Source organism: Alternaria burnsii, assembly GCF_013036055.1.
Source record: "Alternaria burnsii strain CBS107.38 chromosome Unknown 746, whole genome shotgun sequence".
Classification (NCBI taxonomy): domain Eukaryota; kingdom Fungi; phylum Ascomycota; class Dothideomycetes; order Pleosporales; family Pleosporaceae; genus Alternaria; species Alternaria burnsii.
In genome coordinates, this window is record NW_024066109.1 from 2,343,376 (window position 1) to 2,371,304 (window position 27,929).

Below are 27,929 nucleotides of genomic sequence, written 5' to 3' on the forward strand. Positions count from 1 at the left end.
GCTCGGCAGGTTGCAGCCTGAAGCTTGGTGATTGGGTTCGTTCGGGTTGCTGTGCTTCCAGGCCTACGGGAGATTTGTTCGGCCACTATATCCGTCTTGCAATCTCGGTTGAGTCGTTCTGGGACTATCAGTACGATGGACGAATGCTCTGCGACATTGAGCATTGTGTCAAGAAGGAAGTGAAGAGATAACGGCGCTCGAGGTTACGAAGCTATGCTGCTGAGCTGAATGTGCGGGGCAGTGCAAGGCTGACACAAAGGCCACCCGAAGCCTCGTCGCCCCGCGCAAATGCATTAAATTTCGCATTCAACGCATGCATCATGGTTGGGATATCGCTGGGTCCATGTTGGAGGCTATTGCTGGGAGTAGTCCAAGGATGGTTCTGTTGCACCACTACAGGCGGTAGAAAAGCTCAATTACACACAAACCATTTCAAAATGGTTGAAGTTTAGGTTGCTATGCGCGATGTGATCACAGGAAGGATGAGTTTGGGGCAAGTCTCGTCCGCGTGTTGAATTGGTGTCCATACCGGCAGCGCGTCGACGCGTACGTTGCTTGCAACATCGATGTGAGTCTAGAATACAAAGAGCGTCCACGGATCAGAAGGGCGGTGACAATGCGAAGGTTGCGACAGACGCAGGTATCGTGCTAGAGTGTAAGAAGTTAGGAGGATGCACGACAATGATGTCAACCCGGCCCAAGCTCTTATGCGCGCGGGGAGTGCGTCGCGAAGCTAGGCATCCACATATAGGTGTAGGCTTCACCATGTAGAATCTACAAGCTTCAAACACCAACATGATGCTGCTGGCTTCTCTTTTATTTGTTGCTTTGGCAGGTGCCAAATGCTTCGAACCTGATATTGCGCATCCGCCGCCTGAGTACAATGTACGCGATCCTCTGCTTCAAGAAGCATTCGAATCCATTAACACAGCACTTACGGCTGCTGTGGCAGCGCCAATACATGCTCGAAGCTCGTTCTCTGTCGAGATAACTTCATCGGAGGAAACCCTATGGTCGTATCATAACACGGCGCGCGAACGCAACGCCTCTCGTCCAGATATCCCCGAAGTCAACGGCGACGCGTTGTATCGTATCGCCAGCATAACAAAGACCTTCACCGTCCTCGGCATATTGTACCAGCACGCAGCCGGTAATTTGAGTTTAGATGCGACAGTGAATACATATCTCAAAGAACTAGGACAGAAATCGGATGGGGGCATACCATGGAAGGACATCACCTTGCGTAGTTTGGCCAGCCAGCTGAGCGGCCTTCCGCGGGAATGTAAGCTGCCAATTGACAAGGAGCACAATCTGTTTGATGGGTGCCAGACAGAAGAAGGTACGCATGCTGATTCCCTCCGTTAGGGGCTCAAGGCGACTTGATCAATCAAAACTACGAAAAGCTGAATCCGAGTTACTTGGGCCTACCGCCTGATGTCTCACGGAAAGGGTTGCCACATTGTGATGAGTACTCGCCAAATTTTGAGACGCCTTGCACGGCCAGAGGTTCGCGTCTCGTCGTCCGATCGTCGAGACCGAATGCTGACTGCAGAATGCCTAGATTTGTTTAAGCAGGTCAACAAGCTCGCGCCGCTTTTCGCGCCCAACCAGAAATCTTCCTACTCTAATCTCGCGTTCGAGCTACTCGGTCTCGTTCTCTCGCGGGTATCGAATCGTACCTACGAAGCTTACATCGATGAAGCCATATTCAAGCCTCTGAACATGTCGACCAGCACCCTTTCGAAACCCGCCGACTCTGCTGGCGTCATTCCGGCGGGCCCACAGTTCTGGGACGTGCAAGAGGGTGTTCAGAATCCCACGGGCGGCATCTATAGTTCCTCGAGTGACTTGTCCAAGTACCTTCGCTATGTCTTGACTCATTTCAATGCCATTACCCACGCGATCAATTGGCTACACCCGGTCTCCCATTCCCACGGATCCAATAGTTTCTACGGTATGCCATGGGAGATCTTCACCACAGACCGCATACTCCCAGACTCCAATCGCACAGTACGCGTCGTATCCAAGAGCGGAGGATTGCCAGGCTACACTTCCATCATTATGTCAGTTCCAGAGTACGACCTAGGGATTACCATTCTGATTGCCGGCCCCAACAAGATCTTTGCCAAAATCCAAAGTATTGTTTTGACGACCATGATACAAGTAGCCGAGAAGATTGCCATCCGGCAGTTGAGTGATCGCTACGCCGGCACGTATAGCGCTGCAGATCCAAAACTGAATTCTACGGTGAGACTGACAGCCGACCACCGCGGTCTTGTTGTCACAACCTGGATATCGAATGGAACGGATGTCTTCGAATCACCCATTGTCAAAGATGGCGCGCCGGAGCACTACTACGCACAACTCAGTCCCACACTCCTCTATCGCGACGAGGAGACACAGCGAGGCGAGGAGTGGCGTGCGATGTTTGTTGAGGAGCGTGGAGGTGGGCCGCCGGATGATTTCTGCATCGATGATTGGGACATGTCCTCTTATGCAGGTATACCCTTGAACGCAGTCGCGTTCTGGGATGAGCAAGAAGATGGTCACTTCAGAAAGCTGGAATTGTCGGCCTTCAGGGTGAATCTCACGAGAGTGGACGAGAAGGGAGGAAAGAATAGGGAGTATGATCAACAAGAAGCGATGGAGCTCTAATGCCTCACACTACAGACTTGCATGGCGGCCTGATTGTAATCGCGTGTAATGCGCGACTCATGACTGAACGGCCCTATGTAAGTCACTGCAGCTAGAACCAGATGACTAGATTATATAGAGTTCAAACTTCCCCTAGAGCACTGTGCAAAGACAGGTTCGCGAAGACTCGCCTATCCTTCTATCAACGGCGCTTGCATTTGCCGCGCCCAAAAAGAGTCGGTTCTATCGCAGCGACTGTGGTCGGCAGACTGCACTAGTGTTTCTGGACGTGATTAAAGTCTGTACTAAGGCAGATCTACATGCGGGGCTAAACTCTAATTTTAGTATGCAGGGAAAGACCCACGTTTTGCGCAAACACGATTGCCATCATCAAGCCACAAGATACCGTTCTTCACCGGGTTCATATACCTCCGGTCGTGTTCGGTCTTGCTGCAGGTCGAGGATTCCTCCGCTAGCCAAGCCACTGGGTTGGAGCCGTCATGTGTAGTGAACGCGAGTCCCGTGGCGACATGAGAAATGCCAGAGGGATCGTCACGTCTAAGCAACGGATCAGGTTCGCATTGAATTTCATCCCTCGTGATACCTAATAGGGCGACAGCCATGACTATTGTGAATATGTGTGAATTCACACATACCGGTCCCGAGAATCCTACTTCGTGCACGTCATCTCCAAACGCCCTTTTCCACATTCGACTGTACCAACTACCTTATGTTCAGAGTAGGTCGATCTACACGACACATCCAACGTATCAAGCCATGGCAAGAGGCAAAATTCGGAGGGTTAGTCCCTCGTTGGGCGCAAGCTCCACGTGGATTCTGCCGTAGCTGCGGCACACGACTGCGAACTAAAGTCAGGGCACAGTCTAGCTCGTAGACTGCCGATTGCGCCCGAATAATGGCAACAGTGCGTGGTACGCCTCATGGAGTCTGCTCCGTGACCAAGTCGGCAGCTCCACTACTACGAGCTTGTAACATGCTAACGGCGCCTTGATTTGCGCGCGGAGACTAGGAGTTTTGACAGTGCTGTGCTACTGATTGCCGCGCATAGTAGCATTCAGCCCCCCTGTTTATAACATATCCTGGTTCATATGGGATTATGAAGAGCCCATGTTCACATGCGAACTGCTTTCGCTTATCGTGTTTCCTTGCTCCTCCTTCCTCTTTCGCATCCGAGGTAGACTGTACTGCCTCTTCTTGGAAAGCGCCTTGTCTTCATACGGTCGACTGGAAAACGGCACGCGGAGTACGGCGCCTTCTCATGCGGTTTTCGATATGAAGTTCTTCTCGGCATTGTTGTTCCTCGTCTTTGCGCCACTGCTGTCGTTTGCGCAAAGTCAGAATGGAACTGACGTCCTCGCCCTTGCAGTCAAGAACCTGCCTCCATGCGCGGTACGCCAACCGAGTCAATACATTGTGATTCAAAACTGACAAGATGTAGTTAAAATGCACATTGACAATCGTCACGGCGTCACCATGCGAGCTCACAGACTTTGCTTGTATCAAAGCCAACGAGACGCTTCTAGATGACCTCACCAAATGCGTATTAGCTGGCTGTAAGCCAAAAGAAGCACTGAGTAAGTTCTTCATCATTCTGTTGTTTCCAGATATTCGCTAATCGAATAACTAGCGGCAAAGAGGTTTCTCGCAGACATGATGAACACGCCAATTCGTAACAAGACGATACAAGGAACGATTACCACGTTGGTCTTTGGAATATCAGCCTTGGTGGCCTACGTCCTACGCGTTGTTGCACGTCTTCCCTGGTTTGGAGGAAATTGGGGGTTGGACGATTGGGTGATGACTGTCGCTATCATACTCGTCGTCCCACTTTCCATATGCGCATACATTCTGAACCAAATCGGCTTGGGACAAGATATGTGGTATGTGTCTTTTGAAAACATTACAAAGATCCTTGAGGTATGTTGTTGAAGTATCCGAATACTGAGATCTGGAGCTGACGAAAGTGCGATTTAGATCTTTTACTACACTGAACTGTTATACCTGGTTTCGGTGGCATTGACGAAGATAGCTATCCTCCTTTTCTACCTCCGCATATTTCCTGATCAGGGCCTTCGACGCTGGATCTATGTCACAATAGTCATTTGTATCATGTACATCATCGCTTTCGGCACAGCGACCACGCTGCAATGCATTCCAATCCGCATCGCCTGGGAACGCTGGGACGGCGAGCACCACGGAAAATGCATCAACCTCAACGCCGACGCCTGGGCATCGGCCGCAGTCAACATCATCCTCGATCTGATCGTCATTACTATACCCATGCGGGAACTCAGCCAGCTCAAAATGAGCCGCCGTCGTAAGTTCGGCATCATGCTCATGTTCCTCGGTGGAGGCTTGTATGTTCAATTCCATCCGTACTTCACCTTGGGCGTGTGCTAACAAATATTTAGTGTAACCATTGTCAGCATCGTCCGACTAAAATTCATGATTCAGTTTGCCCAAACGACCAATGTTACCTGGGACTACCTACCAATCGGATACTGGTCTACTGTTGAAGCTCAAGTTGGTGCCATCGTCGCTTGCCTGCCCGCTATCCGCCAACTGGAACGCTCGATCCGCGAACGCATCTGGCCGAAGCAGAAGACGAACAACTACTACTACGAAGAGAACTCTGGAATCAGTAGTAAAAAGTCTAAGCAAAGCAATGGCAGCAAAGACATCAAATCCCGCATCTGGCTACCGAAAACCGATCGCTCTCAACTGAGCACCCTAAGGCTGAGTCGAGCCGACAAGGAAGACTTTGTCCGGCTAGACGAGTATGAGATGGGCGTCACCAAGGGAGCGAAGGAAGGTATTGTAGAGACTGGGAATGGTACTCCAACACGAAGTTCGTCGGACGGATCGCTGGATCGGTCGTTCAAGTCGAATGAGGATATTCAACCGCTGGCGGCTGGGCCGTCGCCCGTTGTAGGGTCGCCGTTGGGGGGTATCATGGTGCAGAGCGAGTATAGTGTTGACAGGGGGAGTCCGCATCCGTCGGAGATACAAGCCTTGCCGCCGTATCACCCCAAAGAGGGGACACCGATGGATACGCGGAGGTGGCTTTGATTAGAATGCGAGTTTTCATGATCTACGAAATACGGAATACCCAATATTACTTTACTTTTAATGGACGGAATGGCACCTTCGTTCTTGGGATAGGTCGTTGCACTTGCGACACGCTCTTACTTCTTGTGCTTGCAATACTTCTCGTTTGAGAGCTTCTCTTCGGCACAAATATCGTGAAGATGCTGGAAGTAATAGGTAGCTCATCAATTGCATGTTATCGGATTACTAGGGTATTGCTTCGCGATTGCGCGCACACAGCAACTGTACGCGATGCTCCCACCATCTGCGCATCCTACAAAACACTTCTTGGCAAGCGACCACTCTCGATACGAGACGCAACACTCAGTAACTCCTCGCGAAATGTAGATCAAAACTGCTCCGCGGTGTAGAAGCCAAGGGGCCAAGAAAGTGGCGACAGCAAGCCATCCGACACCCGCGCACCGGCGTGTTCTCGCCCACTTGCCGCACTACTATCCGGAAATGTTGGCCGCGGTAGATAATGAATCGCAGTACTACACCAGTGTAGAGAGTTGAGGTGAAGTGGGTCGACCCACTTCGGCTCGGTAGATCATACTCCACAGTGTGTGCCTGGTGGCCTGTTTGGGGAATTTCCGCGGTGTACTATTGCCCTTCCGCATAAAACATATTTTGTTAATTGTACGTGCTAGTGCGAATATGGTAAGGCATTGGCCGTTGTTATTTGTTTCATGTCCTTCTACTGCATGGGCAAGGATCATAAAAATCTGAAGCTACCCAAGTGGGTTATGTTCTCTTGCAGTATCCTTGGGATTACTACCATTGCATGTCTTACACCTTGCTCTGCTATCCCCTCTCATCTGATACATATCATCGTTCCATCATCCATGCTCTCACAAACTACCCTGTATGAGCAGCGTGCCCTTTATAGCATATCAAGCTCATTCTCATGTTGCTTTAGTCGGACGGGGTTGGTAAGAACAGGTTACGAATGATTGCTTCGGGGACATAGTTCCATTCTTACAGGTATCATTCGTTCTAGCGGAAGCTCGGATAGTATTCTCTAAATCTTCTGTTGAGGAGCTGAACGCGCACTATATGTACAAAGTAGAAAGAGAACCCACATGTCGTAAAATGGTGTCCCTCCGAATGCTACAAGAGCTGTTGCGGCGGTGAAAAGCTCATGTAGTGACTGCGAGCGAGGTGTTGTGTGTTTCGGCTCATGACTGACCTGCGTGTTGAAGGGTCTGATAGTCTGACGAAGAGAAAGAAACAAAAGCTGCTTCCTAGAGAACGAAGAAACCTGATAGAGGAATATCTTGTGTTGCCCGAACGCGATGTAGGGTGCATGACCATGATACACTGGTTTCCCGGTGCTGTCTTCACGAACTGATCGTAGAGGTCCTCTCTCCATCCACCTTCTTCTCATCCTTCTTCCTCTCGTACTCGTCCCAAAAGTAGAACGTAAACAGAACAACGCCGCTAACTGGTACGGCGATTGCGAAGAAAAGCCAGACATTGTGACTTGCGTCGTCGAATGGAACGTTTCCTGCAATGCCATTAAAGAAATTCATGCCGAAGAATGAGGCCACAAACGTTGCGGGTAGGAACGCAATGGTAACCCAAGCTATGCCACGCATAGTACGGCTGTCGCGTTTCGTCTCTTTGGCAATCCTTATGCTCTCGTCGAGACGCTCTTGTTCCTTTATTGCTCGTATTTCTTCTCGTTCTTGCCGAGCGTCTTCCCGCTTCTGCCGTTCTTCTTCTCGTTTTTGACGCAGTTCGTCCCTAACATCATCGGTATGTATGCGCAGCTCCGAAATGCGTTCTTTCTGCTTGCTTGGCTGCCAAGCTTCCATCGAATCACTTATCTCCCGCAGCCGGTGACCCCATGTACTGCGGCCTGCGCGCTCCATAGCGGGAAATACCCATATGGCAGCTTTTCGACTGAAAAGCGCCTGATGCTCGAAGTTGGAGGCTCTGATCTCATGGCTGATAACATTTAGTTGGTGAAGTAGGTCGCTCAGACTGGCCATGTCTCTTGATTCCAAGGCCGCTTCTACGAGGCGAATTTTTGCGTCGATTCTCTTAGCTTTTCCAATGACGGATGTCATGTACGAAAGCAAAAGCTTGTAGACCAAAGTAAAAGACGGTTGGCTGTCATCCTCATCTAGCCAGTCCGTCGGATCATCCTCTGTTGCGTACACCAACACTACCGTCGATACTTCAGACCTTTCCTGTAACAATGAGAGATACACGTACGGCATGCAATGACTAGGCGTCTCCACCAACACGCTGACAGTACCGATTTGACCTCGCATAGCATGATTGTCATGGCCGCTTGTAATCTCTGGTGAGCCGAGTGGCAATAGATGTTCAAGTCTGTCTTTGAAAATCGACGATGTTGTCCCGTCCTTTACTGGCACTCTAAGAAAGTGGGTAACGTGATCTCTTCGATCATTCGACCTCAGAAACATTTCGACTCCCTGCCAATCCTCGAAATGGGAGCTTGTCTTCAAATCCTTCCAAGAACGGGAGTTGTATCTGTCTCCTTGAGCAGCTTTAAGAAACTCTCTCTCTGCTGCACTAGATTCAGACACCACTTGACTGGCAGGCTCAGCCATGACGCTGTTTGAAAAGGGAAACGCGGCGTAACAAAAGAAAGGAGAAGGAAAAGAAGACAATATGACTGGCGAGACAAGGCTGGGGTTGCCCAGATTGTAAAAATGTTGGCTCAGTTGCCAAGGACAATACATACGCAGCAGCCTCGAATGTTTGGACAACCGACATTGGCCTTCAAAATAGTGCCGCACAATACAAGCGATTGGATGAGCACAATTGCGGGAAACTTCGCGGATAAACAGCTTATGCATTGAGTGCTGGCTGTGCAGATGGCGCTCATCGACTCTGTGGGGGCCGGTTCCATAGGCTCGTAGTTGCGCGCAGAACGTGATCACCAACAGCTGCAGCATGCAGGCTACCCCGTCAGAAAGGACTTACTGCAACTCCGCAGCATCATTACAACTTCGCCTCAACCTTATGGCTACCCGCAGCAGCAACCAAAAACTGCCCAAAATACCTCAACAATTTCTCCCCCGCACTCTCACCTAGTTCCACAGTCGTACCCACCCACCCATCGGGTCGCAACACCACCACAGCCCCCTTCTCAGCTGCAACACCATACCTCAAATGCGCACTACAATCTTCATCGTAAAACACGCGACCGAACGGCATACCGCCCAATGTCTCATACGCTGACGACCCACCCGGCCCTGCGATAATGGAAAGGCATGATACCGGAGCGTCTGAATCACTCAGCCAAGAGAGCTTCTCGATCGCTGCCATAAACGACGCCACAGCGATTTTCGTGCGCGCCACCTCTCCAGCGAAAAGCACAACATAAAATCTTGCCGTATTCGGTGTCTCGGTTTGCAGTCGCGTAGATTCAAACGTCGCAGGTTTCTGCAGCCTGACATCTGGTGCGCGCTGACCAGGCTGCACCGACGATATACCCGAACTCTGCGTAAGGTTCAAGTAAGAATCCGGTTCATAGTAGATACCCAAACCACTACTAAACGTGGCCGCTTCCGCCATCACTACACCCAGTATCTCATTCGGATCCGCATTTGGATCACCCGTCCAACCCTCTGGCAACTGCATCGTCATGAGGCGCGAGATATCCTTGTCATAATTGATCAACCGCTGTACGTTAGGCAGCCGTTCCGCTTCGTACGAATGCAAGAGGTCCGGTTTAGCGAGACCCCGGAGGACGAGGGAGAGTTTCCAGCCTAGATTCACAGCGTCGTGCATACCGGTGTTCATGCCTTGCGCTGCGCCAGAACTGTGCGTATGGCATGCGTCACCGGCGAGGAAGATAGAGTCGTTTACGAAGAAGGAACGGGCGATGCGCTGCCCGACGACGTAGATAGTCCACCAATCTACTTGTTTAAATGAAAGGTTGAATGGCTTAACGGATGCAATGGCTTCTTTCACGGCGGCAGCTTCGTCGAAGACTTTATACACTTTCTGTCGCTCGGCTGTGAATGCGAAGCCGATGCGCGTTGCGCCTCGGTCTAGCGCTGCCCAGAGGACATTTCCGTGAGTAGGTGATTCAATGGCGCAGTAGGTTCTGGGCTTTGGGATGTCGGTTTCGATGACGCCGTCAACGCGAACCCATTTGTCTTCGCTCGAGGAGCCGTCAAAGGGGATGTTCATAGCTCGTCGTACAAATGATCGACCGCCGTCTGCACCGACTAGATATCGACACTTGACCACGCTCTTAGCCTTGGTCGAGCCATGTTCGATGGTAGCCAGCACCCTGTGGCCACCCATCTCAACCCCTTGTATCACCTCAATACCCACTAGTGTATACGGCGCATCGAGTTGGACGCCCTCCTTCGCCAACGCTTTCCTAAACACCTCTTCCTGGTATTTTTGCCGTAGCACCAGTGCAAAGTCCCATCTTGTGTCCTTCATGTTCTGCATGAACGCCCAGCCTCTTCCTTCGACCTCGTTGCCATGTTTGTCGTAGTTGACTGTCTCGCGGCACGCAAAACACTGTTGCGCAAGAGAATCAGCAAGACCAAGCTGGTCGAGCATCTACAGATGTGGAGATATGAAGTCAGTGTATGTCTCATATGCATCTCGCACAGTCATAACTTGCCTCGGAGCTGCGGGGAAAGAGGGTGATGGCACGACCATAGTTGTCTTGGGAGGATTTTGGGTATTGCTCGATGATTTTGATGCGGTGGGTAGGTTGGGGGAGGTTACGTGCGAGTTGGTAGGCGGTTATGAGGCCTGTGAGTACTTATTAGTACGACGGTGTGTACACGATGGGTGCTGGAGCTACACGTACCCACCGGTCCTCCACCTACCACGAGTACATCTACATACTCTACTGGTGGCTCAGGAGTCGCCATATCCTCTATACGACGGCGGAGCCTAGTTCTGGCGTATGACAAGCTTCCTCAAGCTCAGGCATGGCCCTGTTGACGCGCAATAAGCTTTATGGGGTTTCCGTCCATATAGGAGACGGCAAAGGACAGCCGCTCCATTGATAAGAGTACAATCATATACTATTAGTCATGCATGACCTCATTTGACTCAATGGAGATGGCCGCATCGGAGGTGCTGTCGCGAAGGAAGCAAGAATGGGGTGGGACGCGACCCTCGCGGGTGAACTGATAAGATAAGGATTGAGCCGCGGCACCTGCGCGTCAAGCCTAACCAGCGCCTTTTGGCTACAACACCAGCCTCTACCAAGAGACGTTTCTTGTCCGCCGTGTCCAGCGTCCGACTCTTGACGCGGAGTAGTCATATCGTCCGACTTTCGGTTGGCACTCGTCTCAGCATGGCTCAAGGTATGTAGCAGACACGCCAGCCTGTCCACGGTACAGTAAACCGGTACAATTAAAGCTATCATAAAGTATGTACAGGTTAAATACTAGTGTTGTACGTACAGCAGCACTGAAAAAAAACTCCAAGCACAAACTACAACTGTAATACAGCCGCTTAGACTATGTACAGACTACATTTACTTAATATAGACTAACAGGAGCTTTCCTACGTACAGCTTAGGTATGACGTACCGCTGTACTGTGCCTCTCCGTACTACGACAGATTAAACACGCTGAATCACGCCACAAGCGTCAAGTAATACCCAAACGAGGAATGTCCCCTCCATGGTGTGCGCAATATCTTAAGCACACCTACAGCGGCAACACCCACTCGCCCTCCTTTGTAGGTTTGGCAAGACTGCTCGCATCCCTCTTCGTGAACCTCCCATACCCCTTCTGGCCCAACAACCCCCCATTATCCCTATCCCAAACCACCTTTCCCCTCAAGATCGTCCACCTGGGCCACTGCCTCAGCCTCCTCCCCTCAAAAGGCGTATAATCAACATCATGGTGCAACATGCTATTCGTCAGCTCAAACTCCTCCATCTTACCCTCTGGATACCAGATATTAACATCGGCATCGGACTGTCCCTCCACCAACGCGCCTTTCTTCGGGTACAAGCCGTACAGCTTGGCAGGATTGGCAGAAGTGACCTCGACGAATTTGGTAAGTTTGAGGCGGTTCGCGCTGAGGGCAAGGGAGAGTCTTGTTTCGATGCCTGGACAGCCGTTGGGTATGTACTTGAAGTGGCCGAGCGGGTGTTCAGCGCTGATGCTGGATTTCTTGCCCGTTTGAGCATCATCGTAGCGGAAGGGACAGTGGTCCGAAGAAAGGATCGTAAAGGTGCCGTTTGCAAGTCCTTCCCAGATTACATCGCAGTCTGCCTCGCTCTCTCGTGGTGGCGGCGAGCAGACGCACTTTGCGCCTTCGAAACCGGGTTGGTCGAGGTCTTGCTTCGTGAGGAAGAGGTATTGTGGGCAGGTTTCCGCGTAGATGGGCAGGCCGCGGTCTTGTGCTGCTTTGATGTGGGCGGCTGCTGCGGGCGTGGAGACGTGGACGATGAGGATGGGTGTGTCCATGAATTCTGACAAGCTGATGGCACGGTAGGTGGCTTCTGTTTCCGCCATAGGAGGGTGGGAGGATCCGTGGTATTTCGGTGCGAATAGCTTCTTCTTCTCCAGTTGGGCAGTCATCCAGTCGATTACTTGACCGTTTTCGGCGTGGATCATTGTTGTAATTCCTTGTTTTCGCGCCTCGAGTAGGATGTCTAGGATCTGACCATCGTGCAGCTGCAGCGCCTCGTAGGTCATGTAGATCTTGAGTGAAGAAATGCCTTCTTCACGAAGAGTCTTGAACTCCGACAGTGCCCTTTCTGAGGGGTTTCCCACGATGATATGGAAGGAATAATCAATGTAGCAGTTATTCTTTGCTCGTTCATGGGTAGCCGCCAGGGTATCAAGAAGAGTATCCTCAGTCTTCTTTTGTGGCGCAAACGTTACCATTGTGGTGGTACCACCGCATACTGCTGATCGACTACCCGTCTCGTAGTTGTCTGCCGTTGAGCCATTGCCAAACAACGGAGGTTCCTGTAGATGAACATGAGCGTCTACACCTCCTGGCATAACAAAGCCGCCTTCAGCATCTATCGTCCTCGTCGCTTTTGCATCTTTCAGGCCTCCCCTTGGAACCACTTTCGATATCTTTTCATCTTTGATAGCAATATCCCACTCTTGAACTTCGATTTCGGAAACCACAATTCCATTGACGATGATGAGGTCGTACTCCATGACCACCTCTTTGTAGCCTTATTTCAGATGGTCTAATCTCGGGAAACAGATTCTCAAGTCACTTACTGATACTAGAGGATACATTTCAGCGGTTATCGTGCTTGTAGAAGGAAGGCTAGTCCAAATTTGTGAGGTGCGTATCTCGACCCCTCTTTCGCGCTGCCCCACCTTTCTCCCATTGTCTTCACCCGTCCCTTATCAACTCTGACGCCTATTCGCGGTACAAATGCGCTTGAGAAGGGTACGGTATTCTGTAAAGTAATACTCGTTAGTCATACGTGATGGAGACGCGTGTGTAGAAGCCGACGCGTCGGAACAACCGTACCTGATGACTTCACGCCGCTACGGGCAACCCGCAACACCAGCCTACAACATACCATAACTTTTAAACATACCAATATGGCTGTCAGACGCCCAAAAATCAACGGCGACAGGCTGAACAGCACGTTGCAAGAAACATGCACGGCATATGGCGCCCTCGCAGCTCCATCAACAGGCATGTGCCGCCTGACTTTAACCCCGTCGGACAAAGCTGCGCGAGACTGGTTGGTCAGTGAATGCAAGAGTTTGGGATGCGAGGTCAAAATCGACCAAATGGGAAACATCTTCGCCATACGCCCAGGTACCGCTAAAGACAAAGCGCCAATCGGCATGGGTAGTCACATGGATACCCAACCTGCAGGTGGACGGTAAATTCACCCTTTCTCCTTTTCCAATCCAGATTGGACTGATTTCAAGGTAGATACGATGGCATACTAGGCGTTCATTCCGCCCTAGAAGTCCTCCGCACACTCGACGAGAACAACATCCAAACCCATTGTCCCTTTGCGCTGATAAACTGGACAAACGAAGAAGGCGCACGTTTCCCTGGTGCGATGATGGCTTCAGGTGTCTGGAGCACACATAGCAGCACGGATCTAGAAGCCTGCCATGCCCTCCACGATACTAGCGGTATATCCATGGAAACAGCTTTACGCGACACGGGATACTTGGGCCCCATTCCTTGCGATTACCGCGAGAATAGACTGTCCGCTCATTTCGAACTCCACATCGAGCAGGGCCCTATTTTAGAAAAGGAAGGGAAGAGTGTAGGTGTCGTGACGAGCGTACAGGGTATGAAATGGTATGCCATTAGAGTGACAGGGCGAGAAGGCCACTCGGGTACGACGCCCATGCCAGGGAGGGCAGATGCCTTGGTCACAGCTTCACGGCTCATAACAGCTGTACGTGACACTGCACTCAACAGCCGACTGGGCGTTGCTACCGTGGGTGTTATCAGCAGTGATACGAGTTCTCAAGCCACTATACCTGCTGGGGTGGGGTTCGTGATAGATGTTAGATGCGATACTGATGCACTCGTTACCCAACTCTCCGACAAAATCTTACGGGCTTTTGATCAGGTCGTTGCGGAAGAAGATAATGGGACCAAGTACCTTGTGGAACGCACGTGGGGCTTACCAGAGTCAAAGTTTCATTCTAACTGTATCGAGGCGGTGAGGAAGGCAGCAGTGGGGCAAGTTGGTGAAGACCAGGTCATGGAGATGAAGAGCAGGGCGGGACATGACAGCGCATGGACGAGTAGGGTCTGTCCAACGAGTATGATCTTCGTACCAAGTCGAGGGGGGATAAGTCATAACCCAGAAGAATATACGAGTCCAGAGCATTGTGCACTGGGGGCGCAGGTCTTGCTGGATGCGGCGCTGGAGTATGACAGCATGATCAAGAGTGGGGACATTGGAGTTTAGATCACTCAGATAAGTAGGAGAATTATGCGGACATGCTCGGCAATCGAAATATCAAGGAACTGCCGAGGACGCTCCTGGTGGCGTTCGTGATGAGAGAGAGGGCCCGGATTGGTTTTTCCGCTACTAGGTATCGACCGGTAAGGCAGACCTGGGTCTTTTTAAGGGCATAATTCGTCATACTACTCTAAAGACCAATACATGAAACAGGGCTAAGAAGGAGTCAACGTACAGATTATCGCCAAAGATTGTTATTGTTATGAACACTTGTCACGCTGGGTCGAGGTTATAGAAGACTCAAAGATTGGTAAATCGCGTTTTCCGCTGTCATGGTTGTGATATACAAAAGGGGTTCATACAAGGGTTAACTCCATCCAGCCTATCCTGTAAGCCTGATACATGCGGGTATATATATGAGATTCCAAAAAAGAAAACCCCTCCAACACCAAACGCGCTCTTTCTTCCCCAAATGGAAGAACAATCGAAGCAGAGGTAAACATTGTACAGAAGATTCATCAAAAGGCATAAGCCAAGCTTTCCCTCCATCTATCCCCTCAGGCTACCTTTCCTGTACTTATCGTCCTTCAAAGGCACCGGAGGTCGTTCGTCGGCGTAGTCTTGAGACGGCATGGCGGAGTCCTTTCGCGCATGCCTTGGGTCGTAGACCGCGCTCGAAAGTATCGGCTCTGGCTTGTAGGTCGCGCTAGTCAGGATGGCCTCTGGTTTGTAGGTAGCGCTGGATAGCGTCGTTTCTGGGGTATATGTTGCGCTAGATAGTATCGGCTCAGGGGTTGGTTCGGGCGAGTATGTGGTTGCGGGCAGCGTCTTATATGTAGCCGCAGGTAATGTATACATGAATTCGTCAATTGCGTCGTCGATGTCGTTGAGAAGGTTTTGTTGGTCCGATTGCGACGTCTCCGATCTCGATTTGCGATCAAAAGGGTGCTTCGGGTCAAAGGGGAAAGTGAATGAGATAGGTCGCTCTTCGGGTGTATACGAGATCCTCGGTGCGTGCTCTGGAGCGTTCCAATCTTGTGGTGGTGCCGGAGTTGTCGGACTAAGCGGTAATAGAGATATCATTCGCTCGGAGTTCATGCGCTCGAAGTGTTCGTCCGACGAACTGCCAGGATACAATGATGCTGATCGCTCACGGCGTTGTGAGAACCCGCCGTCGTATGTTGTCGCTGGCAGCAGAAAAGAGGTTGCCTCGGGAGCGGATGACGAGACCTCCTTCTCTTCACGTACAAACGTAAATGATGTTGGCCGATCTTTCTTGTTGAAGGGGCTTTCATTGGGATCGTTGAGTGTCGAGGAAGAAGAGAAGCCAGGAGACAGCACTGGGTCGCTTTGACTTCTTGTGTGGGATACGAAGCGAGGCGAAGGAACCTGGAGATATGTTGGAGAAGGCTGGTAATCGTAGTCTGGTGGTGGTGCGATGAAGATGTCTCCATGACCCATTCGCTCACCGGGAGCAACATTCCGGAGTGCTTGTAGTCTCTCATTCGCAAAGTTTGACTCCAGGATATGCGCCTTCTCCACTAGCTTATCAACAAGCTTTCCGTGTGAGTCCTTGAAAGTCCTCTTGACAAAGCTCATTAGAAGTGCTGAGCAGGTCATCCTGACGTCTTCCCGAATGTACAGTCCGTGTCTTGGTGTCTTGAGTCCAGGTTCAGCTGGAGGCTTTGGCTCGCCAGGCAATCTTCCTCCTACAGTCCACTTCCCTTGGATATCTAGACCCAGTGGCGCGTACACGTGTGTGTTAAGACCCTCGGCTGTGTCGGTGAAACAAGCGTGGTATGATACAGAACCTGTAGCTAGGCCGCCCGGTAAATATGATACCTTGTCTAGACGATGTTAGCATTGCACTCAGGGGTTGTGAATGAACAATACTCACCCTTGATGGTATACCACGTAGCCCAGTACTCGTCTGTTGGCGCATAGCTTGGTGGTCTGCATTTGAACCGTTCCACGACCAGTGGGTTCAGGTCGATCATGGCAAGATGATCGCGGTACATATCAAGCACACTCTTCCGTGTGATACCAGCCGGCAACGGCGTAATGGTGGTGAAGACAGCAGTCTTCGGCATGATCGTAACCTCTGGTAAAGTGGCTCGTGTAGGTAGAGCTTCTCTGGATTGATGTTTCAAGGAATCGCCTGTGGATGCGATCGATGTTTAACGCGCGCGTGAAGCTGGAGAAGTGGGAAGAAAGAATGTTTGGATGGCAAAGCAGCGAGAGAAGATGTACTTGTTTCGCAGGCCATAAGAGGGAGATCCAGCCATGAGTGCTGACACGCATCGCACACGTATCAGGCGTGCGCTCGAGCGTAGCTTCAAAAGGCCCCTGCATCCAGATTTGCGGAAGGTTTGGGAACGACAGCACCCCGCCAAGCACCCCGCCAACAAGTCGAGAACGGCAACATTGCCGTTCTGGTCATGCCATTGAAATTGCCTTCCTTGCCATGGTTGCTATAATCAGTCGGATAGCGTCTGGCCGATTTGTTTCTATGCGGGTCTCCGGGAGACAGAGTACGCTCATACTGGCATCGTCGTAGAAAACGCGTTGCCGAGAACCGAGAAACGCGAGTAGAACGCTGTCAGATGGTGTCAGCCGAGATGGAAATGCACATGTTCTGTGACGAGCATTAGTGGCGTGGTGTTGCAGGTGTCAAGACCCTGGAGCAGATCCGCCGCAAGTATGTTAGACGCTAGCGTCCGCGCTAGGACGGATGTAGCAGTGTCAACGAACTATTGGACCCAAAAATGCATCATTCTTCACGGGCACAAGCCTGGATTAACATGAAAGAATTCTTGACGAGAGAAAATTTGTACTGTTGACTTCTCTCTTGCTCAATCGATACGAAATGTATTGGCGCAATCACATCGAACATCGCGGCCGAAGTCTGCCGTTCCAGGCATCTCACGTCTCTGTTGTGTTTCAGAACAGCTTCATCAGGCATACAACGCATCTTATAAGGCACCTCCAAAATCTCTTCCTCGGCAGCACTGCAACGTAGCCAAGCGTTTCGAAACAGGCCTAGAATTTGCAATTGACCATGCGAGATCGGCTGTCGACATCCTTATAATCAAGGCATGACATACGGGTTTTGACAAATGGACGGCTAATGACATTTGCCTGAGCCCTGGAAAGGCAACCAGAGGCTATTTCACAGCTGCCGAGACACAACATCTTGAGTGCCGGTGTTCTGTCTGTCGTTATTGGTAAGATGTCTGTTCTTGGTTGTCTCTGGACGAGCAGGGGAGATCGGGAAACCAGCAAGACATAGGCTTGACTGTACCATGTACTAGTAAAAGCTAGTTCGATCATATAGCTGGACCTGCTGTAGTTGAAACGAGTATCTGCAGAAACAATCGCCAACAGCACATCCCAAATCTTTCTTATTCTCGGTAGCTCTTATCCCAGAGTATCCAGGTTGCCTTTCCAAACGACTGGTCGCGGCATATCACGAAGCCTACTAGCTGCTGTACATATCTTGGCGTTCAAAAGAAGAAGTTGCATTATGACTAAACCATTGCTCAAACCAAAGCAGGATATCTAACACCACACACCGCAATCATACCTGATGATCGCTATTCATATACTGTCGTACTAAGCCCTCAATCGATATATACCATCATGAAAAACGCCTCCGACATGCCCACCCCCCTCTGTCTATACACCCTGGTGCATATCTACCTCTTTATTGTTTGACGCCTTGTTTCCAAAGCTCATACTACCATTCCTCCCCTTGACAACACTGATAGCGCCAAGGACGAAAGTAACAGCCCATGCCAGCCACGAAAGTGCACTAATGGCTGTACTTGCACGGGCTACGTCACATACCTGAGTATCTCGCGTCAGTGGATGGTCCATGCATTCGGTACCGAAAAGAAAGAAAACAAAATGTGTATAAGAATGACAAACTTACCATGCCAAAGCATATCCTCCCACTCAAAAACACAGCCAACGCGACGAACCCACTGAACCAAAACAACATTGTCAAACCTTCCAGTCCAAGCAGCGCCCACTTCACACTTGCTTTGTCCCTTAAACTCTCGAACTTTGGTACGAGTTGGAGGAGGAGTAAAGGGACGAGGGAGAGGAGCGACCATGAGGGCGTGAAGATGAGGTAATTTATTTCACTGGGGGAGGATTGGCGCCAGTGTGTTGACCACCATGATGATACTGAGAAGGCAAGTCAGATGGATGTAAGGTGGAGGGAAGAGCAAAAGGGGAAAGGACGTACCATATGCCATCAATCCGAGGACGACGACGGATAGGACGAATTGCACAGCGCGCACGGGGAGGACCCAGTTGATTGCCATTTTTGCTGTGTTGCACGGTTCTTGTCTTCCCCAGTATACTCTTTCTGCTTATCTGACTCTTTTTTCCCCGGCGTCCGATGATGGGAGCGAGGTGTGCGATATGGAGCAAGTGTGGTCCAATGTTGTCTAGCAATCACAGTCGCGCTCTGTATATCCCTTCGTCCTCGTAGCGTTTGGTCTCGAAAGGGGAAAAAGAATTGCGACAACCAGGTCTCTTTGGCGTATATTCGTGAAATAATGATCAAAAAAAATGAGCGTCAAGAAATGGAACCCAGGAGCCAAGGAAGAAGAAAAGAAAAGGAAGGAACTGAGGACACGAAAGGGTAAAGTTCAAGGTAGGAAAACAAAAGGGGAAGAAACACAATCAAACTCGAAGTAAAGAAGGCACAACACTCATCAAACCATGCCAGGCATCCATCTATTTTCAATCACAACGCCTCAGTACAACGTAAGTAGTAATGCCACCATCTGTTCGCCCAAAATAAAAGCCATGCAAAGAAATCCTCTCTTTGACACTTTGCTCGCCGCACAATGCGCAATGAACGGAACCACCAGCTCCCAGCCGCGACATGACTGTTAGAATGGCCCTAAACTTTATGCGGAACAGCAACTCGAGATGCTGAGTGGTTGTCAGACCACGTTTCGGATTGGCAAAGTGGACGCGGGTGCAAATCTGCGACGTTTTATGCGACGACCCTGGTTCCCGCGATCGCGGGGATGTCTCATCGCCATCATTGCCATCATGTCACGGGGCTGACAAGAAAAAATCGACACCTACAATAGGCTAGGTGTATTGCGGGTGTCGGTTTCTTCTTGTTGACCCAGTAATATCGCCTTGCAATCCTGTAATTACCTTCACCTTGGCTGGGAGCGCATAGTCGCTCGTGTACAGAGAACTACAAAGGTGCATCGGCATTTGAGATAACTCCATCGTTTATACACTGAGTAATAACATGGGCAATCGCGGGGTATTACTGCTTGGATACCAAGAACAGGCAGGGGACGGCGCAGTAAAAAAGTTCAGCACTAAGTATATCACTCCGTTACTCCATTAATTCTTCAACTATATCCTCCATCGCAATAGTATCGTACACACTGTCGCTTTACTCCTTAGAGTTGGAAATAGGTCATGAGAAAATGACGTCTCTCGCATGCTCATTCATCCCAACCACCTCGCCCGCAAACCCAGCGCTTCATCGTACGAACTTTTGACGAACAATCAGAATGAGCATTCCAGCATCACTAGACCGTTCTGACAAAACTTCTCAGAGTTCTTCGCCGAGAGGTAAAGAGTGGGTATCAGGAAGGGAAAGAATCTATGTGTACATCGAAATAAAAAAAAGCAGTAAAACAAAAGGCAAACGAAGGGAAAGTATAAGGAAATTTTGCAAGGACACAAGCCTTGTGACCGAAGGTAGTGTCTCCATCTCATAGCCTGTGACCATGACGCTCCAAGTAAGTGCAATTAAGACCTGTCCATCAGTCGTCAAAGCAACTAGGTCAGAATCAAGGCATTCTCAGCTCATGACCAACCATCGTCACTATCCGGAGAAGGTATGGCCAGCTGGCCAAGTCATCTCAGTCTTTCAACCACGGGGACTGAAAGGAGCAGCAGCCCTCGTCATCTCGTTGCACCTGTTGACGAGCTGAGAGATAGCCCTCAAAAGCGGACTACCTGGCGTACTCTCATTGAGCTGAATATAAGCAGCAGTAAGACGCTGAATGACAACATCCATGATCTTGGGAATGATATCACGGATCTCGGCGTCCTGTACAAGTTCATCAGTATCTGAAGCAACAACATGGCGATTGGGAGGCAGTAGACTTACATTAGGATTAACACTCTGGAAGACAGCATTAAGCCAGACAAGGCGCTCGGTAAGGTTACGGTTCAGCGACTCAGACACCACTGCACCAGTAGACAAGGCTAGCAGCGGAGAAACCTGGCGGAGGTAGGCGGGGTCGCAGCGGACGAAGACCGTGTCGAAAAGTGCGGCGCTGCGGGGGGATTGCAGCCACTGCATGGTACCTTGTTCGTAGTTGCCTTCGGATATGAGACGCGTAATGGACTCAATCTCAAGCTCCTCTTCCGTTTTCTGACGGGGTGGGGAGCGCGTGGCAGCGGCGGATGAGGCTTCTCCTCCACGTTGAGGCGCAGGGACTTGGCGTGCTTCGAGGAGCTTAGCAACCTGGGACTGGAGTTCGGTCTGGGTGGCGGCCATGGTCTGGATGGTCTCTAGGCATGTGTGCACGGTTTCAGTCAGCGCGGCGATCTTGGCGGCGTCTTCACGGCGCTGAGCATGAGCTTGTCGGAGCTCCGCGCCAATTTGTCGCTCGATGATGTTTGTCAAGTTCGATATGGCCGGGTTGACAACCGTGGCAACGGAAGCAGCGATCATAGGCTCGAAGTTGCCGCTGATCTTCTTCGCGACCTGGTCAGAGAGTGACTGGAACACCTGGGGTTGCTTGAAAGCACGAGCGACTGCATCAGGAACTTCCTTGGACAACTGCTGCGCCAAAACGGATTTAAGGTTGGTGCTCAGACCCTGTTCAAGAGTGGCAGTAGTCTTTGCTAGTACCTGAGGGAGTACGACGTTGCTGATGTTATCTTCAACCATCTTCCCAATCACGCCTTCAACATTCTCGTTGAGCGTGCTAGACACCATGCGTAGAACAGCCTGCTGGTTGGCGGCGTTTGTTGCGTTCAAGACGCGCTTGTCTTCGTCAAAGCGCTTGTACATGACGTCTAGTTCACGAGAGAAGCCCTTGGAGATCTCAGCCTGTACAATTTCCTCAAGCTTCTTGGCATCAAACTCTGCAGAAGCTGCAGAGGTGGATGCAGCGTTTGGCTGCTGAAAGTGCTTGTTGATGAGCTGCTTGGCCCACTCGGGCGCTTCGGTGGTGTCGATAGGCTTAGACTTGGCGACCTCCTGCACGACAGGCGCCTCGGGTGGTGCCGGGGACTTGGATTGCGGGGTTGCCTGAGCAGCTTGCGCATATGACGGGGGCATGGCCGGGGGCGCACGGGTAGAAGCAGCAGTAGAAGCCACGGCGGATGGTGCTGCTGAGACTTGAGAAGCTGTCTCAGTGGCGGCAGAGCGCTTCTTCTTCTTCTTTTCAGACTTCTCACCACCATTGATGATAGCTGCACGAGCTGCATCCTGCTTACTCTCGACCTTTGCAAGGGTAGATGCACGCATAGCAGCTTCGGGATTGACGGATGGCTTCGAGACGTTGCTGTTCTCCCTCTTCAGAGGCTCTCGAGCAGCAGATCGATCAGACACCGACTTGGGTGCAGTATTGTCGCCAGCAGTAGAGGATTCGTCTGTGACAGGCTGCGGTGGCTTGAGCTGCGAGATGGTAATCACGCCCTCCTCCTCAGCCTCCTTGGGGTGCATGGGCTCACCCTCCTTCTTCCAGCCAAGGTCGCTTCGGCGGATGCGCAAAATACAGACACCCTTGGAATGCATGACGTACAATTCGAAGAGAGCAGCATTATCAGGGTCATCGACATCAGAAGGTCCAGCGGGCTCGTTGAGCATGTGCAGGCTCCTGATCTGCCCCTTGGAAGCGAAAGAATACTCCGTGATGCTAGTCATGATAGCAGTAGCATTGACTGGAGGCAAAGGGTTCTGGCCCCTGTCGCCCTTGTTGGCCAAACGGGAGATGTAGGCAGCCTGGCTCAGAGCAGGGAGGTTGTACCTTGGGCAAGAGACATGGACGAAGAAAATCGAGTTTCTGGTGGGATGGGCGACAGCCATGATACCAGTCCGGGGGTGGAACGATACGCTGCAGATGGCGTCCGATTCGTTCTCGTGGGGTAGGTGAATCTCTTGTACAGCCTTGTTGAGACCAAGATCCCAGAGCTGGAATGCATGGTTCTGCTTCATACCGACCATGACATATCGCAGCGCAATACCCTTAGTATACGGCTTGTCTTTGTCAAAGAAGAACACCGAAGTGGGCCATGACTTGGCATTGGGTGTAGTAGTGTGGAACTCCAGCAGGGTCTCGGAGACCTCGACCTGGCGGGGTGGACTACGAGGGTTGCCCAGGTCAGGCTCGGTGAGAGCGCGGATGTCCCAAAAGCGCATGCGGCCAGCTTTGTCGAGTGACACGATGATTGTATCGTCTTCGCTGAAAGTGAAGTCTTTGCCAGCCTTGCCAGTAAGGATCTTGAGAGAGCGCTCCTTGAGGTACTTCTCGGTGTGGCAGATGCGGCTCTTACTACGAGCATATTCGGCGGCAACCTTGGGGAAGACAATGTGAATGGACTTGCCCCTGCCGACAGCAAAGAACTCTGGATGGCGCGAAGATGGCTTCGCGCGAGTCTTTAGCTGGCCTCCAGATGTGTTATCATCTTGAGATGGCGATGGGGGAAGCATCAAACCCTGAGAGTCGAGGTTCTCGCCAAATTGGTCTTCACGAGCAGCGTCGAGAGAAGTCCAGAAGACGGTGCCATTGACGCCGATTCCAAGGATGCTTTCGAGGGGTTCTTGGGAATCGCCTGCCGAAGTGCAAAGGGCGATGTTGAAGATGCGTTCTTGGTGGTTCTCGAAGACCTGGCGGTAATGACCATTCTCCTGGCGGATAATACGGAAACCGCCCTTCTTGACGAGCGCGTAGACAATGAAATTTCTACTGGCAGAAACAAGGGAGCGGTCAATCTGGTCGAAGTCCTTCTTCAGACGAGCAATATCCATGAAGAGCTCGTTGGCGAAGTAGAGACGGCGGGGCGGCATTTGGTTGACCTGAATCGAGGCAAAGGCGCGCATAGGAAACCTGTAGACTATTACCGTCTGGTCCTCTCCCTTGGCGAGACTCTCCTCAGCTTCAGCAGTCTCCCAGTCATCGGCAACATTATCTTGTGCAATCTCAGTGGCGACCTCCTTCAAAGCAGCTGCAATGGGCTTGGGCATGCTAGCCTCAATCTCCTTGGCTGTGCTTGGGTCAGCAAACTCGTCCTTGATCTCGGTTGCAATCTCAGTCATAGTCTCCTGGACTTGTGCAACTTCCTCGGGCTTGGGGAGAGCAGCTTCAGCTTCAGCTTCGGCTAACGCATCCTCAATCTGCTGGCCAACGTGCTCGCCCAACTCGCTCACAGCCTCAGCCACAGTTTCATGTGTTTGGGCGGGAGCGTCGTCGTGGGGAGCAGGCGAAGAAGGCTCGAGTGCGTTCTTCTTGAGGATCTCCATCTTCGGGGGAGGAGGCTTGGAGCCTTGCTGGGTGGGGGTACGGTTGCGGGGACTGGCAGCTTCAAGCGTGTCGAAGGGATTGACGTAGGTGAATTTGGGAGCGAGTGGAGCTGCATCGGCAAGCCCCGGGGTATGTACAGCGGGGCCGGAAGATACACGCTCCTGTTCAGCGTCTGCGAGGTCCTGCGCGAGGTCGTCCACAACCGTCTCAGGCTTGTGGGATGCGACTGGCGGAGAACGCACGGCGGAGGCAGCCCGAGATGAGCGCACGCTGCCGCTAGACTGGGCTGGCTTGGGGTGGTTCAGCAGGCGCAGAAGAAGATCTTGCGGGTTCTGCTGAGGCGACGACTGCGCTGGGGCGGGAGCGCCTTGGGAAGGCGTCCTGGTACCCATGACACTTGCCAGGTTCAGGTCAGGCGCCTGCGACTGTTGCGAGACGCGTCTGGACTGCCCGGAACCGCCCTGCGAATTGAAGCGGAGAAGATTGAGAAGGTTTGTGGACTGCTGTTGCGGCGTCTGCTGCGACACGTGCTCGGGCGCGGGCGTGTTGGCCATGGATGAGTTGGGCGACATGATGGCAGACTGGTGGTGCGGCTGCGGGCCACCTGGCTGGGGGGAGAAGAGAGGCGAGGAGACAGAGGGCTGTTGATAACCCTGTTGCTGCTGCTGCTGGTTGTTGCCGGACGCGCCACCGTTGAGGCGGGCAAACAGCTCCTGCAGGTCCGCCATGACGAGGGAGGCTAGGGCAGATCTGCGTCGGTGTTAGTGAGGTGAGAGACGCGATTTCACCGCTGCCGTCGATGGCACGGTGACGCCATGGGCGACGTACTTTACTCAGACCCAAAATTCAAGTGCGTGGCCGAAGCCCAGGTGGTGAAAGCGCGAAGCTGTAGTGGGCGAACAGAAATTATCACAAAGAGAAGAGCTGACGAGCAGACTGGAAATGAGGGCGACGGGCTGCGGTGATGCGCAGATGTCAATTGGCGATGCAAGAGGAAGGGCGACAGCTCGACATGATATCAGTTGGCGTCGGGAACAAGCTAGGCTAGCGCGGTTGGCAGTGGAGAAGCGCTGACGTCCACACATCATGACTTGACCCATGGCCATGTCGCCACGTCTATCACCTCAACAAGACAATATGAGCTGTTCAGATGCCATGACTTGCGTGCAATCTGTCTTTCCGCACTGCTCGTGTCCCCGTCAGATTGGACTGATTCCTCACCATTTGCGCCGGAAGAAGGTGTACCGAAGACACACGCCCAAAGACACAAAATTGAAACTTCGTTCATTAAACGATATTCATGTTACACAGATATACCATTCCATGCTTGACGTAACCTTGGAAATCAACACTCATCTCTTAAGAGAGATAAAAAAAAAATAGTAATAAAAAAGCTATTATACAAACGGAAGAAGCCTTGTCGAAGTCAACTCATCTACCTCGGGCAATCACCAAAACCCGACTGGCATCCCAATGCCTTCATACAGTACAACAAACTCGACCCACAGGTTCCGGATCGACTGCAGCAGTTACCAAACGCCGAACCTTTGCACGTCGACTTGCTGCTCGCACCACACCTACGATCTGTGCTAACCTTCAGCTTGGCTGCCGATGACGTAGCCGCTGGGGCGGAGGAAGTGCGTGTGCTGCTTGTTCCCGCGCGAGTGCTTGTCGAGATAGAAGTAGTGACAGGACGGGTGGATGTGCTGAGGCTAGTGGGGCGTGCTGTTGAGCTCGTCGCCGCAGTAGAGGGAGCGGTGGAGGAAAGTGCAGGTGCCGCACTCGACGCCGCGGGAGCAGAAGACGAACCAGAGCCGGGGCATTTGCCAAACAGAGGGTTGCATCCCGTTCCACAGTGGTCAGCACTGGTGCCGCACCATCCATACTGCGAACAACACTCTCCCTCCGCGAATCCAGCGCAGGTGAAGCCCTTGGCCGCGCCACAGGATCCGTCACTTGAGACTACGAGGCCGCTGGGCGCAGAAGTCGGAGCTGATGCAGATGAAGATGTGCGAGTACCCGTAGATGCAGCGGCAGATCCAGAGGATGGGGTACCTAAGCGGTGGATGTACGGAGTCAGATTATCATCTCACATGCAGTTTCCAAGAGACAGTACTAACCTGAAGAAGCAGAGGCAGAGTTGCCGCACTTGCCGAACCCAGCCTGGCAGCCAGTTCCACAGTGGCCGTCCGTGTTACCGCAGTATCCGTACTGAGAGCAGCATTCGCCTTGGGCGAAACCTTTGTTGTTGGTGTCAGTCGAGGCATTCCTGTCACCATCATTTGCGGTTCTTACCAAGACAGGTGAAGCCAGATGTACCTCCGCAAGTGCTATCTGTGGAGACAGCCGTGGGAGTGGCAGCAGGTCCACTGGATGTAGCACTGCCGGTACCAGATGATGTTGCTGTCGATCCAGGTGCTGAAGACGAGGACGCTACACGGCCGGTCGCAGCACTTCGGTACCAGTTTGCTTCTGGTTCACCGAGACATTCACCTAGAGTGACTAGCTTGTAGCCCTTTGCCTGCATCGTTTGAATCATATAGCCAGTCAGGTTCTGGGCTGTCTGCTGGTGAATGTCATGGGCAATGGCTTGGAAAGCGTCGACTTGGGGGTTGCTGGGGTTGATAGCGTTGAACACCCTGTCTTTGGCGTTTTGGATCTTGTCTGGGGTGACGTTGTTGTAGTCATCGGTGTCCAAGTCGAAGTACGAGACAACGTATCCTAGATCCGCGAGATCTTGCTGACAGCCTGATGCGGCCGTGCAAGAGGAGTAGGGTGGGCGCATGTACGTGGGGAATTTGCCCATGATGTTTGCAAATGCCATCTAAGATCTCGACTTAGTATCATGCTTTGGAATGCTTCGGCTAGGCTGTCATACCTCGTTCTTAACCATTTGATCGTACCGTTGTTCCTTGGTGATCGCGCTAAGATCTTGATGCGACCACGTATGACTTGCCACTTGATGTCCTTCGGCAATCATACGCTGGATGGTAGCAGACCATGGCAGACTCGCATCGTCAATCGGGCCCTTGCCAATATTGATTCCAGTGATGAAGAAAGTCGCCTTTGCATTAGCAGCCTTGAACTGATCCAATACACCGTCAGTGTAGACAAAAGGACCATCGTCATACGTAATAGCAATCGTGTTCGGCTCAGTGCAGTCGTAGATACCCTCTCCCCCATAGGGTTGGTTGCCAAGCTTAGGACGAGCGATGTTACGAGTGCTACCTCCAGCTGGAACCCGATTGGCATCGCAGGCTGGGCCATATTGGAACTGGCAGTCAGGCGCTTGGCAATAGTCATCTGGACAAAATCAGCATCCTTCTCCCGAGGCAGTTGTACGCGAACGGCTTACTTCCTTGACCACAGTAACCTGCTACAGAGCAGCAATATCCCTCAGCACAGCTAGCACCGCCATTTTCCGGTCCGCATCGACCATCAGCACCTCCTTGACGAGCTTTCAAACGATGCTCGGGTCCTGCGACGTGCGCATGTGCCGCATGTCCACCAAGAATGTTCCTGGCCCTGAGTTTTCCAGCATCCCTCGGTCCCAAGCCAACGATCTTCGGGACGGGGAAATCGCCGTGAGCAGCCACAAGAGGTGCGATCAGGCCCGCAGCATAAAGTCCGGAGAAACGCATTATGATAATTCAGTATGAATGAGTGTGTGAAACGAGTGTATGATCAAAAAAGGTTGATCGACCAAAATTAAGTCTGATATCGGTAAAGACGACGACTGCAAACGAGTGAACAGACCGCCCTTTTCACCGCACAGAATGGAA

The 27,929-nt window shown here is 51.7% G+C and overlaps 9 protein-coding genes across 9 annotated transcripts; 3 read left to right on the top strand and 6 right to left on the bottom strand.

Annotated features, from left to right (window-relative positions):
• Window positions 1–795: 795 nt before the first annotated feature.
• Window positions 796–2,655, top strand: GT037_003344 (uncharacterized protein; the record flags this gene model as incomplete). The annotated part of the gene is made up of 3 exons (XM_038928391.1): window positions 796–1,339; window positions 1,366–1,506; window positions 1,562–2,655. 3 exons carry the CDS (start codon window positions 796–798, stop codon window positions 2,653–2,655), a joined length of 1,779 nt encoding a protein of 592 aa, XP_038789669.1.
• A 1,272-nt stretch (window positions 2,656–3,927) lies between these two features.
• On the top strand, window positions 3,928–5,724 carry GT037_003345 (uncharacterized protein; the record flags this gene model as incomplete). Its single annotated transcript, XM_038928392.1, has 5 exons — window positions 3,928–4,044; window positions 4,094–4,229; window positions 4,283–4,572; window positions 4,630–5,012; window positions 5,067–5,724. 5 exons carry the CDS (start codon window positions 3,928–3,930, stop codon window positions 5,722–5,724), a joined length of 1,584 nt encoding a protein of 527 aa, XP_038789670.1.
• A 1,358-nt stretch (window positions 5,725–7,082) lies between these two features.
• On the bottom strand, window positions 7,083–11,383 carry GT037_003346 (3-(3-hydroxy-phenyl)propionate hydroxylase; the record flags this gene model as incomplete). Its single annotated transcript, XM_038928393.1, has 6 exons — window positions 7,083–8,328; window positions 8,885–10,235; window positions 10,351–10,497; window positions 10,556–10,624; window positions 11,289–11,310; window positions 11,360–11,383. 6 exons carry the CDS (start codon window positions 11,381–11,383, stop codon window positions 7,083–7,085), a joined length of 2,859 nt encoding a protein of 952 aa, XP_038789671.1.
• Window positions 11,384–11,408: 25 nt separating this feature from the next.
• On the bottom strand, window positions 11,409–12,884 carry GT037_003347 (D-hydantoinase; the record flags this gene model as incomplete). Its single annotated transcript, XM_038928394.1, has 1 exon — window positions 11,409–12,884. One exon carries the CDS (start codon window positions 12,882–12,884, stop codon window positions 11,409–11,411), a length of 1,476 nt encoding a protein of 491 aa, XP_038789672.1.
• A 399-nt stretch (window positions 12,885–13,283) lies between these two features.
• Window positions 13,284–14,629, top strand: GT037_003348 (amidase; the record flags this gene model as incomplete). Its single annotated transcript, XM_038928395.1, has 2 exons — window positions 13,284–13,573; window positions 13,627–14,629. 2 exons carry the CDS (start codon window positions 13,284–13,286, stop codon window positions 14,627–14,629), a joined length of 1,293 nt encoding a protein of 430 aa, XP_038789673.1.
• Window positions 14,630–15,172: 543 nt separating this feature from the next.
• Window positions 15,173–16,713, bottom strand: GT037_003349 (uncharacterized protein; the record flags this gene model as incomplete). Its single annotated transcript, XM_038928396.1, has 2 exons — window positions 15,173–16,470; window positions 16,521–16,713. 2 exons carry the CDS (start codon window positions 16,711–16,713, stop codon window positions 15,173–15,175), a joined length of 1,491 nt encoding a protein of 496 aa, XP_038789674.1.
• Window positions 16,714–18,298: 1,585 nt separating this feature from the next.
• GT037_003350 (uncharacterized protein) lies at window positions 18,299–18,951 on the bottom strand (the record flags this gene model as incomplete). Its single annotated transcript, XM_038928397.1, has 3 exons — window positions 18,299–18,469; window positions 18,555–18,811; window positions 18,873–18,951. The coding sequence occupies 3 exons, from the start codon at window positions 18,949–18,951 to the stop codon at window positions 18,299–18,301; spliced, it is 507 nt and encodes a 168-aa protein (XP_038789675.1).
• A 1,586-nt stretch (window positions 18,952–20,537) lies between these two features.
• GT037_003351 (uncharacterized protein) lies at window positions 20,538–24,875 on the bottom strand (the record flags this gene model as incomplete). The annotated part of the gene is made up of 2 exons (XM_038928398.1): window positions 20,538–20,720; window positions 20,781–24,875. 2 exons carry the CDS (start codon window positions 24,873–24,875, stop codon window positions 20,538–20,540), a joined length of 4,278 nt encoding a protein of 1,425 aa, XP_038789676.1.
• Window positions 24,876–25,582: 707 nt separating this feature from the next.
• Window positions 25,583–27,788, bottom strand: GT037_003352 (carbohydrate esterase family 4 protein; the record flags this gene model as incomplete). Its single annotated transcript, XM_038928399.1, has 5 exons — window positions 25,583–26,202; window positions 26,268–26,387; window positions 26,443–26,971; window positions 27,026–27,450; window positions 27,503–27,788. 5 exons carry the CDS (start codon window positions 27,786–27,788, stop codon window positions 25,583–25,585), a joined length of 1,980 nt encoding a protein of 659 aa, XP_038789677.1.
• Between the last annotated feature and the right edge of the window lie 141 nt (window positions 27,789–27,929).